This window comes from Pelobates fuscus, chromosome 7 (assembly GCF_036172605.1).
Source record: "Pelobates fuscus isolate aPelFus1 chromosome 7, aPelFus1.pri, whole genome shotgun sequence".
Lineage (NCBI taxonomy): Eukaryota > Metazoa > Chordata > Amphibia > Anura > Pelobatidae > Pelobates > Pelobates fuscus.
In genome coordinates, this window is record NC_086323.1 from 108,793,735 (window position 1) to 108,809,255 (window position 15,521).

Genomic DNA, 15,521 nt, shown 5'->3' on the forward strand with positions numbered 1-15,521 from the left:
GGGGGGGTATAAGGACCACTAAGGGAGGGGGGGTATAAGGACCACTAAGGGAGGGGGGGTATAAGGACCACTAAGGGAGGGGGGGGTATAAGGACCACTAGGGGAGGGGGGGTATAAGGACCACTAGGGGGGGGTATAAGGACCACTAGGGGAGGGGGGGTATAAGGACCACTAGGGGAGGGATGGGGGGGTATAAGGACCACTAGGGGAGGGATGGTTGGTATAAGGACCACAATGGGAGGGGGGGGGATAAGGAGCACTATGGGAGGAGGGGGATAAGGAGCACTATGGGAGGGGGGGGATAAGGAGCACTATGGGAGGGGGGGATAAGGAGCACTATAGGAGGGAGGGGGGATAAGGACCCTATCCTACCCCACAAACCCTCTCTTTTACACTACACACATACACAATGCATCCCCCCCACACACACAGAAACAAACAATGCATTCCTACTCACACACAGACACACCCGAAACACACAATTCATCCCTTACGTTCTCTTACATAATTAATGCACCCCTCACAGACACACACTGCATTCAATTACATACACAGAAACAAACCTTGCACCCCTTACACACACACACACACACACACACCCAGAAACATACAATGCATTCCTTACAAGCAAAAACACACTACATCCCCTATAAACACACTACATCCCTTACACAAATTGCACACATAAAACATCCCCAACTCACGGATGGGCCATGTAGGTGGATTTATGGGTGGGCATTGTAGGCGTATGCCCCCTGGGGGCCCAGACCTTGAGCTGTGTAAGGGGCCCTAAAAAATGGAGCTGCTTCCTGTTCGTTAATTGTTGTGAGCACTGTTAAAAACAGTCTCTAGAGAGCCTCTTCTACACCAGACCTGTGGAACCAGACTGAGCCCATCATCAGCCTCTTGTCCTCATCTGGTGGTAAGTAGGCAATCCAATATATTATTAGTGGCACTAATCTCTAATTTACCTCACATTAAATGGATACTATAGTCACCAGAAGCACTACAGCATAATGTAGTGGTTCTGGTGTCTATAGCCTGTGCCTGTAGGCTTTCTAATGTAAACACACTGTCTTTTCAGATAAGACACTTTGTGAAGACTGGCGTTGGCCCATATGGCAGAGCATATGGGCGGGGCATTGTGATGTCACATGGTGGGCTGGACATATGGGGGGGCGGCAAATTTTTTTTGCCTAGGGCGGCAAAAATCCTTGCACCGGCCCTGGCCCTTCCCCTGTAATGGAAGTCCCCATTTGTCACCAAACCTTCTCTCCTGTCAGGTGACATATGTTTGGCTGCTGCAGCATTTTTCTCTCAGCCATTCTTTGGCTGTGAGCATCAGCTGAACAGTCTCAGCCAATAAACAGCCCTATATGCATAAAAATATGCACAGAATTGACATTAGCCAGTTGGGAGATCTTGTTCCGGGCTGGCTAATGATGCCCCAATGACACTGCTGGAGGCAGTGTTCCATCTCGGGCAGCAAAGGGGTGAAACTCTGTTTGTGCAGGGTTTCATAGTGATTCCAAGCACCATGACTACTTTAAATCACTAAAGTGGTCATGGTGATTAGAGTAACCCTTTAAATACCTGCAATCATTTTGTATATTTTGTTAAAACATTGGTTACAACACAGATTGTAACTTTAATTCAGTTTGGAATGTTAGTTATGTGAGATTAAAGGGAAACTCCAGTGCCAGGAAAACGATCCGTTTTCCTGGCACTGGAGTGTCCCTCTCCCTCCCACCACCCGATCCCCGGTTACTGAAGGGGTGAAAACCCCTTCAGTCACTTACCTGAGGCAGCGACGATGTCCCTCGCCGCTGTCTCCTCCTCCGCGACGCTCCTCCCTGTTCTTCCGTCGGCCGGTGGGCGAGACTGATCCCGCCCACCGGCCGAGGAGACCTAATGCGCATTACGTCTCCCCATAGGAAAGCATTGAAAACGAATTTCAATGCTTTCCTATGGGGATTTGAGCGACGCTGGAGGTCCTCACATAACGTGAGGACGTCCAGCGACGCTCTAGCACAGGTTTCCTGTGCTATAGAGCAGGAAGTTCCCTCTAGTGGCTGTCTAATAGACAGCCACTAGAGGTGGAGTTAACCCTGCAAGGTAATTATTGCAGTTTATAAAAAACTGCAATAATTACACTTGCAGGGTTAGGAGTAGTGGGAGTTGGCACCCAGACCACTCCAATGAGCAGAAGTGGTCTGGGTGCCTGGAGTGTCCCTTTAAGGTAATGGTCGATATACAGATATGCAAACTAAAAGGTTAAATATTTAATACAATATTTAAATAGCTTTTTTATTACTAGTTTTCAGAAATTATTTTCCAAAAGCTTGTTATCCTAAAATCCTGTTGGACCAATAAAAATGCTTTAGTAGAAATACTCTGTTTTGGATGCATCAGGTTTCACTGACTGGCAGGTTTGGATTTAAACACCTGCCTACAGGCACAGGTCCTCTAGGGGCACATATTTTTAGCACTCATAATGTGCCTCTTTGGAGCTAAAGTGGGCTGGTGGAGAGATAAGTTCCAGGAGCCTTGGCAAGTATCTTTTTTAGTCCAGTCAGCCTATGCAAGAACGATGTACAACTCAGTGCTGTCCCAGCTGCTTCAGTGTCTGTGTGTGAGGGTGGACAGAAATTCGATCATTTCTCATCTTCCCTCTAATAGTCTCTCACACAAGAAGTGTCTTGCAGGAGGAGTAGGGACAGCACTGAATGATGCACACTATATAACAACTACAGTTGGTTCGGTATTAATCCGAGGAGAGCTACTTGATGTAGAAGACAAATAAACCTTCAAACCAGTGGCAGAACTAATGTAGAGAGGGCCCTGGTGGTAGAAATTGTCTGTGACCCCCTCTAGCCCAAGCATGGCCTAAAGGTAGATCCTCAACTGTCATGCAACTCCAACAATGCTTTTCCAGCTGGAGATCTAACATTTTCCCATCCTTGCAGGGTTGGATTCGTGAGCAGTGTTTGTGTGTTTAAATGTAAGCATGCTTTTGTATGGAGTGTGTGTATGTGAATATAGGAGTGTACTTGTATGTACTGTTATGCAGGGCCGGTGCAAGGATTTTTGCCGCCCTAGGCAAAAGAAAAATTTGCCACCCCCCCATGTGACATCACAATGCCCCACCCATATGATCTGCCATATGAACTAGCGCCAGTGCTGCACATTAAAAAGCCTGCAGGGACACGCTATAGACACCGGAACCACTTCATTAAGCTGCAGTGGTTCTGGGGACTATAGTGTCCATTTAATGTGAGGTTAATTAGAGATTAGTGTCACTAATAATATACTAGATTGCCTACTTACAACCAGATGAAGATGGTGATGGGCACTGGCTGCAGTTTCGCTCCACTGGTCTGGTGTAGAACCGGATCTCTGGAGGCTATTTGTAACTGCGGTCCCAAAATTCAATGTTCTGGGAGAACAAGAAGCAGCTCAAGGTCTGGGCCCCAGGGCCTGACGGTGAGTATTCCCATAAGGCCCACACATAAGTCCACCTATATGTTCCACCCATTAAATTCGCTCACCGGGAGTGTAGTGTGTAGGGGATGTGTTATGTGTTATTGTAGAGGATCTAATGTGTGTGCTTATGGAATGTAGTGTATAGGCATACCAGTTTGTGTAGGTGATGCAGTGTGTTTGTGTGTAGTGGAAGCAGTGTGTGTTTGTGGTTGTGTGTAAGGGATCCATTGTGTGAATCTGTGTGTGTATGCATAAGGGATGCAAGGTGTGTGTCTGTAAGTGTGTGCATTGAGTGTGTGTAAGAAATGCATTGTTTCTGTGTGTATGTAAGAGAAGCAGTGTGTGTGTGTTTGCATGTGTGTGTAAGGGATGCATTGTGTGTTTCTGTGTATGTATAGGGATGCATTGTGTGTGTGTAGTGTGAAAGAGCTCTCCATTCTGTCCCTTAGAGCTCTCCCCTGCCCCTTAGTGGTCTCTCCTCACCCCCCTCTTCCTGTGTTCTATTCACTCCCCCCTCCCTGTGTTCTTCTCACCTCCCCCCCCGTGTTCTTCTCACTCTCCCCTCCCTGTGTTCTTCTCGCCTCCCCCTCTCCTCACCCCCCTCCCTGTGTTCTTCTTACTCCCCCCTCCCCTCTTTTTCTTACCCCCTCCCCCCTTTCTTCTTACTCCCCCCTCCCTCTTTCTTCTTACTCCCCCTCCCCTCTTCTTCTTACTCCCCCTCTTCTTCTTACTCCCCTTCCCCCCTTTCTTCTTACTCCCCCCTCCCCTCTTCTTCTTACCCCCCCTCCACTTGTCTTCTTCTCACTCCCCCCTTGCTTCTTACTCCCCCACCCCTCTTCTTCTAACTCCCCCCACCCCTCTTCATACTCCCCCTCCCCCCTCCACTTGTCTTCTTCTTACTCCCCCCCTCCCTTGTATTCTTCTTACTCCCCCATCCCTTGTTTTCTTCTTACTCCCCCTCCCTTGTATTCTTCTTACTCCCCCCCCCTTGTTTTCTTCTTACTCCCCCCTCCCTTGTTTCCTTCTTGCTCCCCCACCTTCCCTCTTCTTCTTACCCCCCTCCCCTCGTTCTTCTTACCCCCCAGTTCTTCTTATCTCCCTCCCCTCCCCTCCCCCAGTTCTTCTAAACCCCCCCTCCCCCAGTTCTCCTCCTAACCTCACCTCCCCTGTAGCGTGGCCGAGCTCCTCTCCGGTCCGCGGTACAGGAGTTTCTGTTTCCTGTACCCGGCCGGACTGACAGGAAGTGCACACTCAGTGTACACTTCCTGTCAGTCCGGCCGGGTCGCGGACCGGAGAGGAGCTCGGCCACGCTACAGGAAGGGGAGGTGAGGCAGTGCGGCAGCCGCCTGAGCGCTCTCTATAGAGCGCTCAGGCGGCTGCAACATTTAAAGGGCCGGCGATGGGGGCGCAGGGCGCCCTCTCCTATATGGCGCCCTAGGCGGCTGCCTAGTTCGCCTTATAGGAAGCGCCGGCCCTGCTGTTATGCAGTGGTGTGTCTGTATGTAATGCTGGCTTTTGAATGCAGGTGTGCATTTATGTCTAGTGTTGGTGTTTGTATGTAGTATTGGCGTTTGAATGCAGGGGTGCCTTTATGTCTAGTGTTTGCAGTTGAATGTAGTGGTGTTTTTGTATGTAGTGTTGGTATTTGAATGCGGGTGTACATTTATTTGTAGTGTTGGTGGATGGCCTGAGGGATGTGTCTGTATGTAATATTGGCTTTTGAATGCAGGTGTGCATTTATGTCTAGTGTTTGCTGTTGAATGCAGTGGTGTTTTTGAATGTAGTGTTGGTATTTGAATGCGGGTCTACATTTATTTGTAGTGTCGGTGTTTGCATGCAGGGATGTGTCTGTATGTAGTATTGGCGTTTGAATGCAGGGGTGCATTTATGTATAGTGTTGGTGCTCGACTGCTGGGATGTATGGTCATATACTCATAAACATCTGCACACACACATACTGACATAGATACACATTTAATATAAATGTGCGCTATATAAATGGCATTAATAAATAAATACACACGGACACACACAGATAAACTGCTGACACAGATGCACGCACAAACTGTCACACCCAAACAGGAACACAAACATTCTGACTCAGATACAAACATACACACTGACACAAACATACACACACTGAGAAAATGTTCATATTTTGTTTAAATGAGCTATCAGCAACTACTGCAGAAAGGTTATTGGGGAATAGTTGACGGCCCCGCATCTGGATACCCTCTCATTATTCAACCACTGATGTACACACACATCACAGCTTCTCTCATTATAGAGTAAAAAAATAAATGCTAACGGTTGACATTATTATAAGAGCAGAAAAAAGATTTTTAAGGTTTATGTTAAGAACATGGGTACTTTTCAAGGTGTGTTTTACAAATGCGACAAAGACAAAGAATGGTATGGTAACAAAGAGGCAGAGCAAGCAAAGTGCCAGTGCAGGATTGTATGCAATTGCAGTATCCAGCCAGCAGATGGCTCTCTAAAGCTTTTATAAGGAAACAGAAAAAAAGATTGGGTACGTCCCTCTGTGTAGTAGTATGATGTATTTTAACCATTTACTATACAGTACAAAATGAACTAAATTAGCAGTGATAAAACAGTCAATGCTTTACTTAGGAGGCTTATATCCAGTTACTGCATATTAAACATTATAAAACGTTTGATAAACATTATAAGCCTGTGGTTATTTTTCAGTGAAAAAAGCGATTGTTTAATAAATCTGCCGATATGCTGTAAAAAAACTGCCGAAGAACAAAACTGGGACAAAACTCCTCACTGATTCCTCATTGATTTAAAGATATTTAATATATTTTAACTGCGTGCTCCCAACTTATCTACCTGTCAATCATTGTTAAAAGTGTGCCCCTTGCAACTGGCAGCCAGCATAGAGAAAGCATAGAGCAGTGGTTCCTAAACCTGTCCTCATGGCCCACCAACAATCCAGGATTTATGTATATCCAATTTTATTCCAATGGAGATACTGACAAAACCTGGGCTTTTGGTGGGCCATGAGGACTGGTTTGGGAACCACTGGCATAGAGAAAAGAGGAGAAATAAAACAACGTTTCTCTTCCTCCTGTTCATTTGCAATGTTTGCCCTGGTCTTGCCTTGATTGGACTGGATTATGATGGTATTTGCTTAATCTTTAAGATAAATTTCAAAGAATGCAGAGCATCTCATGAGAGATTTTAATCCAAGCTATAGGTGAAAATAAAAGCACAACAAGAAGAATGTATTAAATGGCATACCTGAAAAGACAATCAGGGTTATTCCCTAAAATGAGAATTTCAATTTCAAATTTAAGGTCAATATAGCTTAATTGTAAAAAAAAAAAAAAAAAAAAAAGTCAGCTACGCTGTTCGGCTATTCCGGCCTTAAATTTAAAATTCACTTTAAATCCAGTTGGCATTCTCACTTTTGAAAATAAGCCTGAATGTTTTAGATCTACTGTTTACAGGTCATTTAAAAAAAAAATCCATCATATAATATCGCCTATTTACTAATCAATATACGGTACTTGAAGAATTTCTCAAAAAATCTATGCAATGTTCTGTAAAAAACATAGAACTATCTCTATGGCTAAGGACCTGCTTCCCATGAATACATGTACATAAGTCATGAACCACTTTGCTGTCTCTTTGTCCCCCAAGTGCCTTATACAGCTATTTTCTGCTATCGAACAGTCTTGGATCTAAAGAAAAGTACTCCTGATTTAGGAATCCTATCTGTCAGGCATGTGCTTCTTTTCCACTCATGTCCCCTTTCAGTTTTTGTTTTTTTAAACGAATGCATTTTCTATTATTGTACGAATGCAACAATTGACAGTTACAAACAATTTAGGTTACAAACCTACACACAAATGACAGTTACAAACCTACAAACAATTTAGGTTACAAACCTACACACAAATGACAGTTACAAACCTACACACCATTTATAGACCCTACAAAACGGACAGCATGCCAAGATTCAGGACAATAGGAGATTTGCCTCGCTCTTGTCCTGAAGAATGAGCCACATACCCACCAGACTAATTTCCACATCTATATATAAACACATGCAACACATACATCATGTGATTGGGAGAAAATAATAAAACAGAAAGGAATAAGAAAAGAACCACTCAAATATGAACAATTTTGTGTTCCGCATTCTTTTTGAGAGGACTATAAATGCAATGCAATTGACTTGACCATCTGTCAGCTACATGCTGTAATCTCTTTTTACTTACTCTGCCTTTTTACTCTTGTGATAGGAGCGTCTCCAAGGGCTCCGCCAAGACTTTCTCTTTGCTAGTGCACTATCTGGTAGGAAGGCGGCCATTGACCCCTCTAGAAGGTCGGGCTTGCCACACAAACCGTGTTCCATAGAGCAGTAGTAGGAGCACTCACCATAAAAGCAGACATTGTTAGCTGGTTAATGAAAAAAACACAAAAAGATATGTAAGTGAACAACGGAAATATGAGAACAACCATTTTACAGAGAAAAATGTTATATATATGCTTTGAAGTTGTGAGTACTGGATTCTGTATGTTATAGTAATGGAATTCAGATTTCATATAACAGACCACTGATGCAGCAAGGGAGCTGCTGGCACCAGTCTGTGCTCTGACTGTGATGTAACATCAGTGTTTGAGTGTGTGAATATGCGTGTGTGTATGAATTTGAGAATGTGTATTTGAATGTGAATGTGTGTTCATATGGATGTTTGTGTGTATATATAAATGTGAGTGTGTGTTCATATGGATGTTTGTGTGTATATATAAATGTTAGTGTGTGTGAGTATGGATGTTTGCGTGTGTATATAAATGTGAGTGTGTGTGAGTATGGATGTTTGTGTGTATATAAATGTGAGTGTGTGTGAGCGTGGATATATGTGTGTGTATATAAATGTGAGTGTGTGTGAGCGTGGATATATGTGTGTGTATATAAATGTGAGTGTGTGAACATGTTTGTATAGAAATGTGAGTATGTGCTTGTAATTTCCCAGAAGGGTTTTAGGGGCATTGCAGAGAGACAGCAACAAAAATATTCTACTGTTCGGGGGAGAGGGATGGAGTGGCAATGTACACTTCTGCCCCAGGTGCCAGGTAACCTAACTATGCCAGTGCATTTGTAGAATGGTTTTCCTGGAGATTTAGGGTTTAGAATGTCATTCATGTATTATTTCCTGTTCATTATGAGGGAAAAGACGTCACCCTTTTTGTAGCACCGTATATTACATGCAAAATGTGTGTGTCAGTGAATGTTATAACAGCCGAGGAGGCAGTAGCCCGTACAGTAAGAAATCTCTAAAAAAGCTACAACATGGTTTATCAGTTTTCCAATAAATAGAAAGAGGGCTGGTGGGTGGATGAGTCACATAGTTCTTATATTCTCTCATAGCTGATGTATATAATGTAAGGCTCTTTCACACTTAGAAGTGCGCGACAATTACAATGTGTGAATTATTTGGAATCTCACCTGACATTAAACCCCCTGATATTTCCAAACAGTGAACGAACAAAGGAAGTTGCAGAGGAAAGACAGCCCTCAGAACATAAAACATAAAATGTGCCCCAATCTACATTTCAATGAAAAACCCCAGACCTCTCTATCTAAAGTCTCCATGGAAACAACCATACAGCTTCTGCAGAATAATATTTGAAATGAGGAAAAAAATGTAATAGGAGAAATAACTGAAAAGCCACATTTAACAAAAAATATATATCTAATGCACAATTTAAAACAACATAATTTATTCAATAGAACAAATAAGCAAAAAATAACAGAACAAAAAAAAAACAATTTGTCATAGAAAACTATTACTGATCGATTGTCAGTTGCTGGGGTTACATAACAACATTCACAGCAACTTTTAGCCAAATAATATCACCCACCATTCACCTGTAATTGCGGAACCACAGATGTCACCAAACTGCATGAAGGAAGCCATAGTCTTGAGAATATTGAGGGACAATATGGATAACAAACGCAAAGGAGACATTGACATCATAAGGCAAAGATGTCAAAGAAACCCAGAAAAGGATCCGCTAATACAAACAATAGTAAATACAAGTTGACCACACTTGAGAAAATGAAAGCATGCAGCAGAATCTGCCTACGAGCACTCTAGTTATTTAAAAACTAATTCTCAGCACCAGAGCAACTTTGTGTTATGGTAAAACTTGGATTCATTAATCTCTTCTCCACTTTGCCTACTCCCACGCAGTCAGGTCCTCTATTTTTCATTTTACAAAAAGTGCAGAATTCAATAGAAATTGGCACTTCTACAAATTACCTTATTACACCCCTCTGACTTTGAAGCAGACAGCAGATCGTGCTACTTCCTGGTTGTTAAGCTCAGTGGAGCTAAACTCAAGAGGCAGGCAATTGCTCAGAGCCTTGCAAAGACTTCTCATTGAGCTCCTGCATTGGGAAGTCTCTGATTGGACAGACACAGAAAGTCTGGGCTGGGGAAGAAGGGGAGGGCTTGCAAAGGCAACAGACAACAGATCTGCAGGTTTTGCAAGCTGTATTTAGATATGCACGAAATTAATAGATGCTTAATTAAATTCATGCATTTTTTCCTTTGGTGTATATCTACTAAACAGTCATTTTTATTTATTTATTTATTTGGACAGTGGAGTGTCAATTTAATAGATACTTACCTTATTTAATTTAATAGATACTTACCTGCATTTATTTTCAATATTTCTATGTATTCATTATTTAAACTACTGCTTTCATTTTATAAAACAGCTTTGGATCTATGTCAGATTTTTATTTTATTTACTTACAAATTGCACTTTTATTTAAAACATATTGCACACACTCACGATGAGATAAATACAAGCTTGATGCTGACATATTCTTATTATGCATTTATATATGCTGATTTTCTAGTAAACCCTTGAAAATTCTATAAAATATTATAAATACATCTTGCATCACAATAACATGGTTGTGGCTACTTTTATGATTTATGTCAGTTTTTGCATAGTGCCATTGTGATTTGTATCAACTCCTATTACTTTTTTTTTTTAATTAATTTGTACACACTATCAGGTTTCTGTGGGAATGGGTTATACTTTTTGCTATTACTCTACTTGTTTTAATAATAATGCTCTCATGTATAGGCACATAGCAGTTATAACCATATATATATATATATATATATATATATATATAATAGACCTGAAACAACTACTTTGAAGAAATTCCAGGGGATTCTATTTTACTTTTTTAAATTCTTAACGTTATTAACAGGGACTCAGATAACTTAATTGCTGACCCATTTTTCAGTCGTAGAATAAGCAGATTGATTCTCTCTTTGTAATATAAGATATAGTACACACAATTTCATCCACACATTTTAGTAGACTTTTCCAGAGTCCATTTGGGTATTTAGTGGGATAATTGTGTATACAGACAGATACAACAAGATAACATTCACTTTAGGAACCAATTAACAGAAAAAGGGCAGGACTTCATGGGTATATGTTTTTGAGCCATCTCAACATTACTCCAACATTCCCTCAAACAGGCGGAGAAGGTAAATAACATATGATATCATTATTAAAACAGAGATTTAAGAAGAAACATGGAAAAGGAGGAAAGTAAAGATTGGGAACAAAAAAAATGCCTCACCTTTGTATACCATTGTCAATAATTATCTAATAATTTATCCAAAGGTGGTGGGAGCACTGGGAGGGGGCACATATTTGAAAAAATAAATCACCAAAAAAATGTCTTGATTCCTTTACAGTATGAAGAAAGTTTAGCGAGGGGTATAAAATAACACATTTCCTCCATCATTCTTAAAAGTACTGCTGATCAAATATGTGTATCTATTCAATATAGGTCCATGCAGAGATTTTCCGAATAGAAAATGTGATGTATAAGTCATGCAGGAGGTCCCAAAACCATTATCTAAATCTAGTGATGTGTTCCATTTTAGAGTGGCTACATGTAAATCTAATATTACTGTTGTTTACCTGTATTGAGGGACATTCCTAGATTTCAGAAACACCTGGGGCTTCAACCCAAGGAAATTCAATGACCCCTACATTACCAGTGATATGGGGATATGTTATGACATATCACACTGCCTTTCTATGTTCTTTCTATGATATGTCCTATCCTCTCTACCCATGAACAGCATGCTCCTGAAGCTCTCCATTACCTCAATAAAAGTATAGCCAGAAACAAGCACATGCTACACAGCCAGGTATTCATTGCCATCCTGTCACATTGCCTCACTAACAGAAGGTTGTTCAGCAAATTTCTGTTCTTCAGCACCCTCTTTCGATATTTAACTGGGGTACAGCAGCCCCTCCTCCACATAAGCAGATAGAGAGTGAACTACACTACAGATCATTCTTTTTAGAATAAGAGTCTTCGAGAAGCAGCAACTTGATGTGAAATTATAAAAAACAAAAGAAAAAAACAAATGTACTCCTGCCCTCTCTACCATCTGAAGAGGCCTAAAAAACCCCCCAAAAAATCTGGGGGTTTAAACCCTCTATCCTTACAAGCAATGCTTAGATCCATGCTATACATTTCTAATCAAATGTTTGCATTCCCATTATAATGTAAATCTATAACGAGCACATTTGACTTAAACACATCTTAACTACAGGTAACAATAAATATGTGCAGGCTAAATCATGCTGAAAGAACACCTAAAAGTGACAAACAGCATAGGCGTGCGCACGGGGTGTGCCGGGTGTGCCCGGGCACACCCTAATGTAGAGTGCCCAGACATTCTCACATTTTGTGGGTCCACCTTAATTTTAGGACAATGCTATGTCCCTGAAAGAGCTGGACCCATTATAAGTGAAGAGGGGGCCCGCTGGCTTCACCACTATGCCAGCGCCGCGGGCCCCAATTTGCTGCCCGCCGGTGGAGATGTCCCTCTCTCCCTCCCCTCCCAGGGCTGCAAGGAAGTGAGGTCACACGTGATGACATCACTTCCTCCCAGCGCTCTTTGCAGACGGCCGCGTGGGAGGAAAGAGAGAGGAGCTCTCAGGACCAGGTAAGTACAGATGTAATGCGGAATTAAAGTTCAGATCAGTCTGTCCTTTTAAAAAGAGATTTACTTTTACAAGGTTGTTTTAAAGATAAGCACATTATTTCGTAAGATAAATTGTTTATGAATCTCAAACAAATTGTTGTTTTTTTTCTTTGTGTAATTAAATGCTCTTTGGTTTCCTGCAACAGACTGTGAGAAATTAGAATTATTTATTAGATAACATGAATTATGTACCTCAATGTTATATAAATACTTAGCTGGGCAAGGATTTGAGTGAGATTTTGAGGAAACTAGATCACATGTGACATTTAGTGTGAAACTCTTTTAAATATAAGTTGCTGTGTTTTATAAGCATATGATTCATTATTCTGTGAAAAGAACATCTTTATATTTTTTTGCCCACAGTATTTTCCTTACAAGTGTACATGGTGATGGAGCTTTTTCTACTGTCTAAAGGAGTATTGTAGTTTGGGTGTTATATATATATTTAGCCTGTTTGTAAGTGAGATTTGTGTGCTCATTCTCATAATGAGCCCAAGTTAGAGTCTCTTGCATGAAAATGTGAAGTTTGACAAATTGCATTTAGCATACGTGTTGCAAAGGGGAGGCTTGATGGGCTGAAGACCTGGATATGTACAGTTTGTATATTTTATCAGGCAGGCACTTATCAAAGCAGCCACCGTTTCACACATGACGTGATTGCTCACAAAAGCCACAGAAGCTGTTCGGAGTTTTCTGGTACACAAACAGATTAAACTGAAAGGGAGCTGTTTGTGGTGTAGTCTGTGTGTAAAAAGGTCTGTTTGTGGTGTACTATGTGTGACTAGGAATTGTAGTGTGTGTGTTTGTATGCATTTCCATGTACAAGAGCTATAGAGAGAGTGTATATAAGGGGTTTGAGATTTTGTATATATGAGGGTGTGTGTGTGTGTGTATATGTATGTATGTATATGTAAAAAAAGGAAATTAAGATAGAACTCTCAGGACTTTTCTTGTTGTATGTATATGTGTGTGTGTATATGTGTGTATATATATATATATATATATATATATATACATATATATATATATATATATATATATATATATAGCCGCGTGTGTGTGTGTACTTTAGGGTGCACACCCTAATGCTATAGGCTGCGCACGCCTATGACAAACAGCACAACCTAAACCAAGGACGTGTAGACTAAACCAAGTTCAAACGATGTCGTTTTCACAACACCTCCTGTCTACAAAACCATGGATACAAACAACGTAACTTAAATGAAACAACTCCAGTCTCTACCAAACTTGGCTAACAAACACTATATGTTATACATTGCCAGCCTAAACCATGCCCAGAAATACTGATGTCTTTAAGAAGTTCTGTGGATCAAGCAATGGAAATGGCCTAGGATACCTGAATTCTGGAGCCAACCTTGAAGCTAAGTGAAAATAAGTAGACAGCAGAATGTTTCAAGCTGTTCTGCAGAGATGGTGACCCTGGTCCCGCAAACCATGTGTAAAGCATACCAAATTGAAAACAATGATCCAGCACATCTTAGAAGAGGTTAAGATTTAACCTTCCGAAAGGCCTTTGATGTAATATATACATATATCAATTAATATAAAACCAAATTAATTTCATGTGTTGTGCAAGATCCGCCTCACCTGGTGATATGTAAAAAGTCCTATATAACTTCTTGTCTGTCGTGATATCCCTGACTTCTTTAGTGATATTCACCAGGCGTCCAGCCACAGGTGGAATTCTTCGGAAATCCAGAATCCTTCAAGGGATGTAAACAAAAACAAAAATGTTCTAAAGCTGTATGTGGAGTTGCAGCTTTTTTATCATTGTAAACTTAGATATCTATCACTATAATTGTGAACATGAAAAACCATTATAACTACAGTAAGGGAAACCATACGTTAATAGTCTGCTTTGTACCTGTCCAGGTGAAATGCTGCTATCTCTGCATTGTGTCTTTCAAAATCTGAGAAGTAAAAAAAGTCTTCGGGGGTCTCCTGGTCTCGACTTTGTCTAAGAAAAACAAGTGAAATACACGGATACTTCAAAACATATCCATGAAAAGACCATCTATAGGTATATACTTTCCTACAATGCACATATTCATGAGGTACATATATGTAATAATATTTTAGTCTCTGTGCTATTTCTCAGTTTACTAAAGATTGATTGAAAAAGGCAAGCAAGGCAGCTGCCCCGGGCCCAGTTACCCCTGGGGGGCCCAATGCAGCTGCCCCTTGGCCCCACCACCCGCATCCAGCAAAAACAAAAAAAAGGAAAAAACTCTGGTATTGTGGCTGCACCAGAGCCCACACTCTAAGGGTCATCCGATGAGCATTTTTCAGCAGGGGCCCGGTCGGGCGCTGTGGCCCTTTAACAGCACGACCGGGCCTCCCAGCAGCGTGGGAGGAAGTGACGACCGTGAGTCACTTCCTCCCACAGAGACTATGAGCAGCGCGGGAGGGAGGCAGAGCCAGGAGGCAGTGTAAGAGCCAACAAGCAGAGCAAGACCACAACTCCCAAGCACCCCAGCCAGCACACTGGACCCCAGGAAAGGTACCAGCAAAGGTAGGAAACTTTAAGTGTGTATGTGTGTGTGTGTGTATGTTTGTCACTGTGTGTTTGTCAGTATGTCTGTGTGTCAGTATGCCTGTGTGTGTCAGTATGTCTGTGTGTATGCCAGTATGTGTGTGTGTGTCAGTATGTCTGTGTGTGTCAGTATGTGTTTGTACATGTCAGTATGTCTGTGTGTGTGTGCCAATTTGTCTGTGTGTGTGTCAGCCAGTATGCCTGTATGTGTGTGTGTGTGTGTCAGACGGCAACACTACACACAAACATACTCCATACACAAACATGCTTACATTTAAACGCAAACACTGCTCAGTGCTAAATACAACACTGCATGCATGGAAAAATGGTAGAGCCCCAGCTGTCAAAGCATTGTTGGAGTTGCACGACAGATGGGGATCTACCTTTTGGCCACCCTTGAAATAGGCACTAGG

The 15,521-nt window shown here is 41.6% G+C and overlaps 1 protein-coding gene across 1 annotated transcript in view; it reads right to left on the bottom strand.

Annotated features, from left to right (window-relative positions):
- The window catches only part of LOC134568090 (extracellular serine/threonine protein kinase FAM20C-like), a 45,604-nt gene that overhangs the window by 17,747 nt on the left and 12,336 nt on the right, over nt 1-15,521 (bottom strand). Inside the window, exons 4-6 of the mRNA XM_063426380.1 lie at nt 14,440-14,532; nt 14,163-14,278; nt 7,731-7,911 (exon numbers count right to left, since the gene is read on the bottom strand). Of these exons, the coding sequence (XP_063282450.1) occupies nt 7,731-7,911; nt 14,163-14,278; nt 14,440-14,532 (390 nt within the window). The remainder of the gene's footprint in view (nt 1-7,730; nt 7,912-14,162; nt 14,279-14,439; nt 14,533-15,521) is intronic.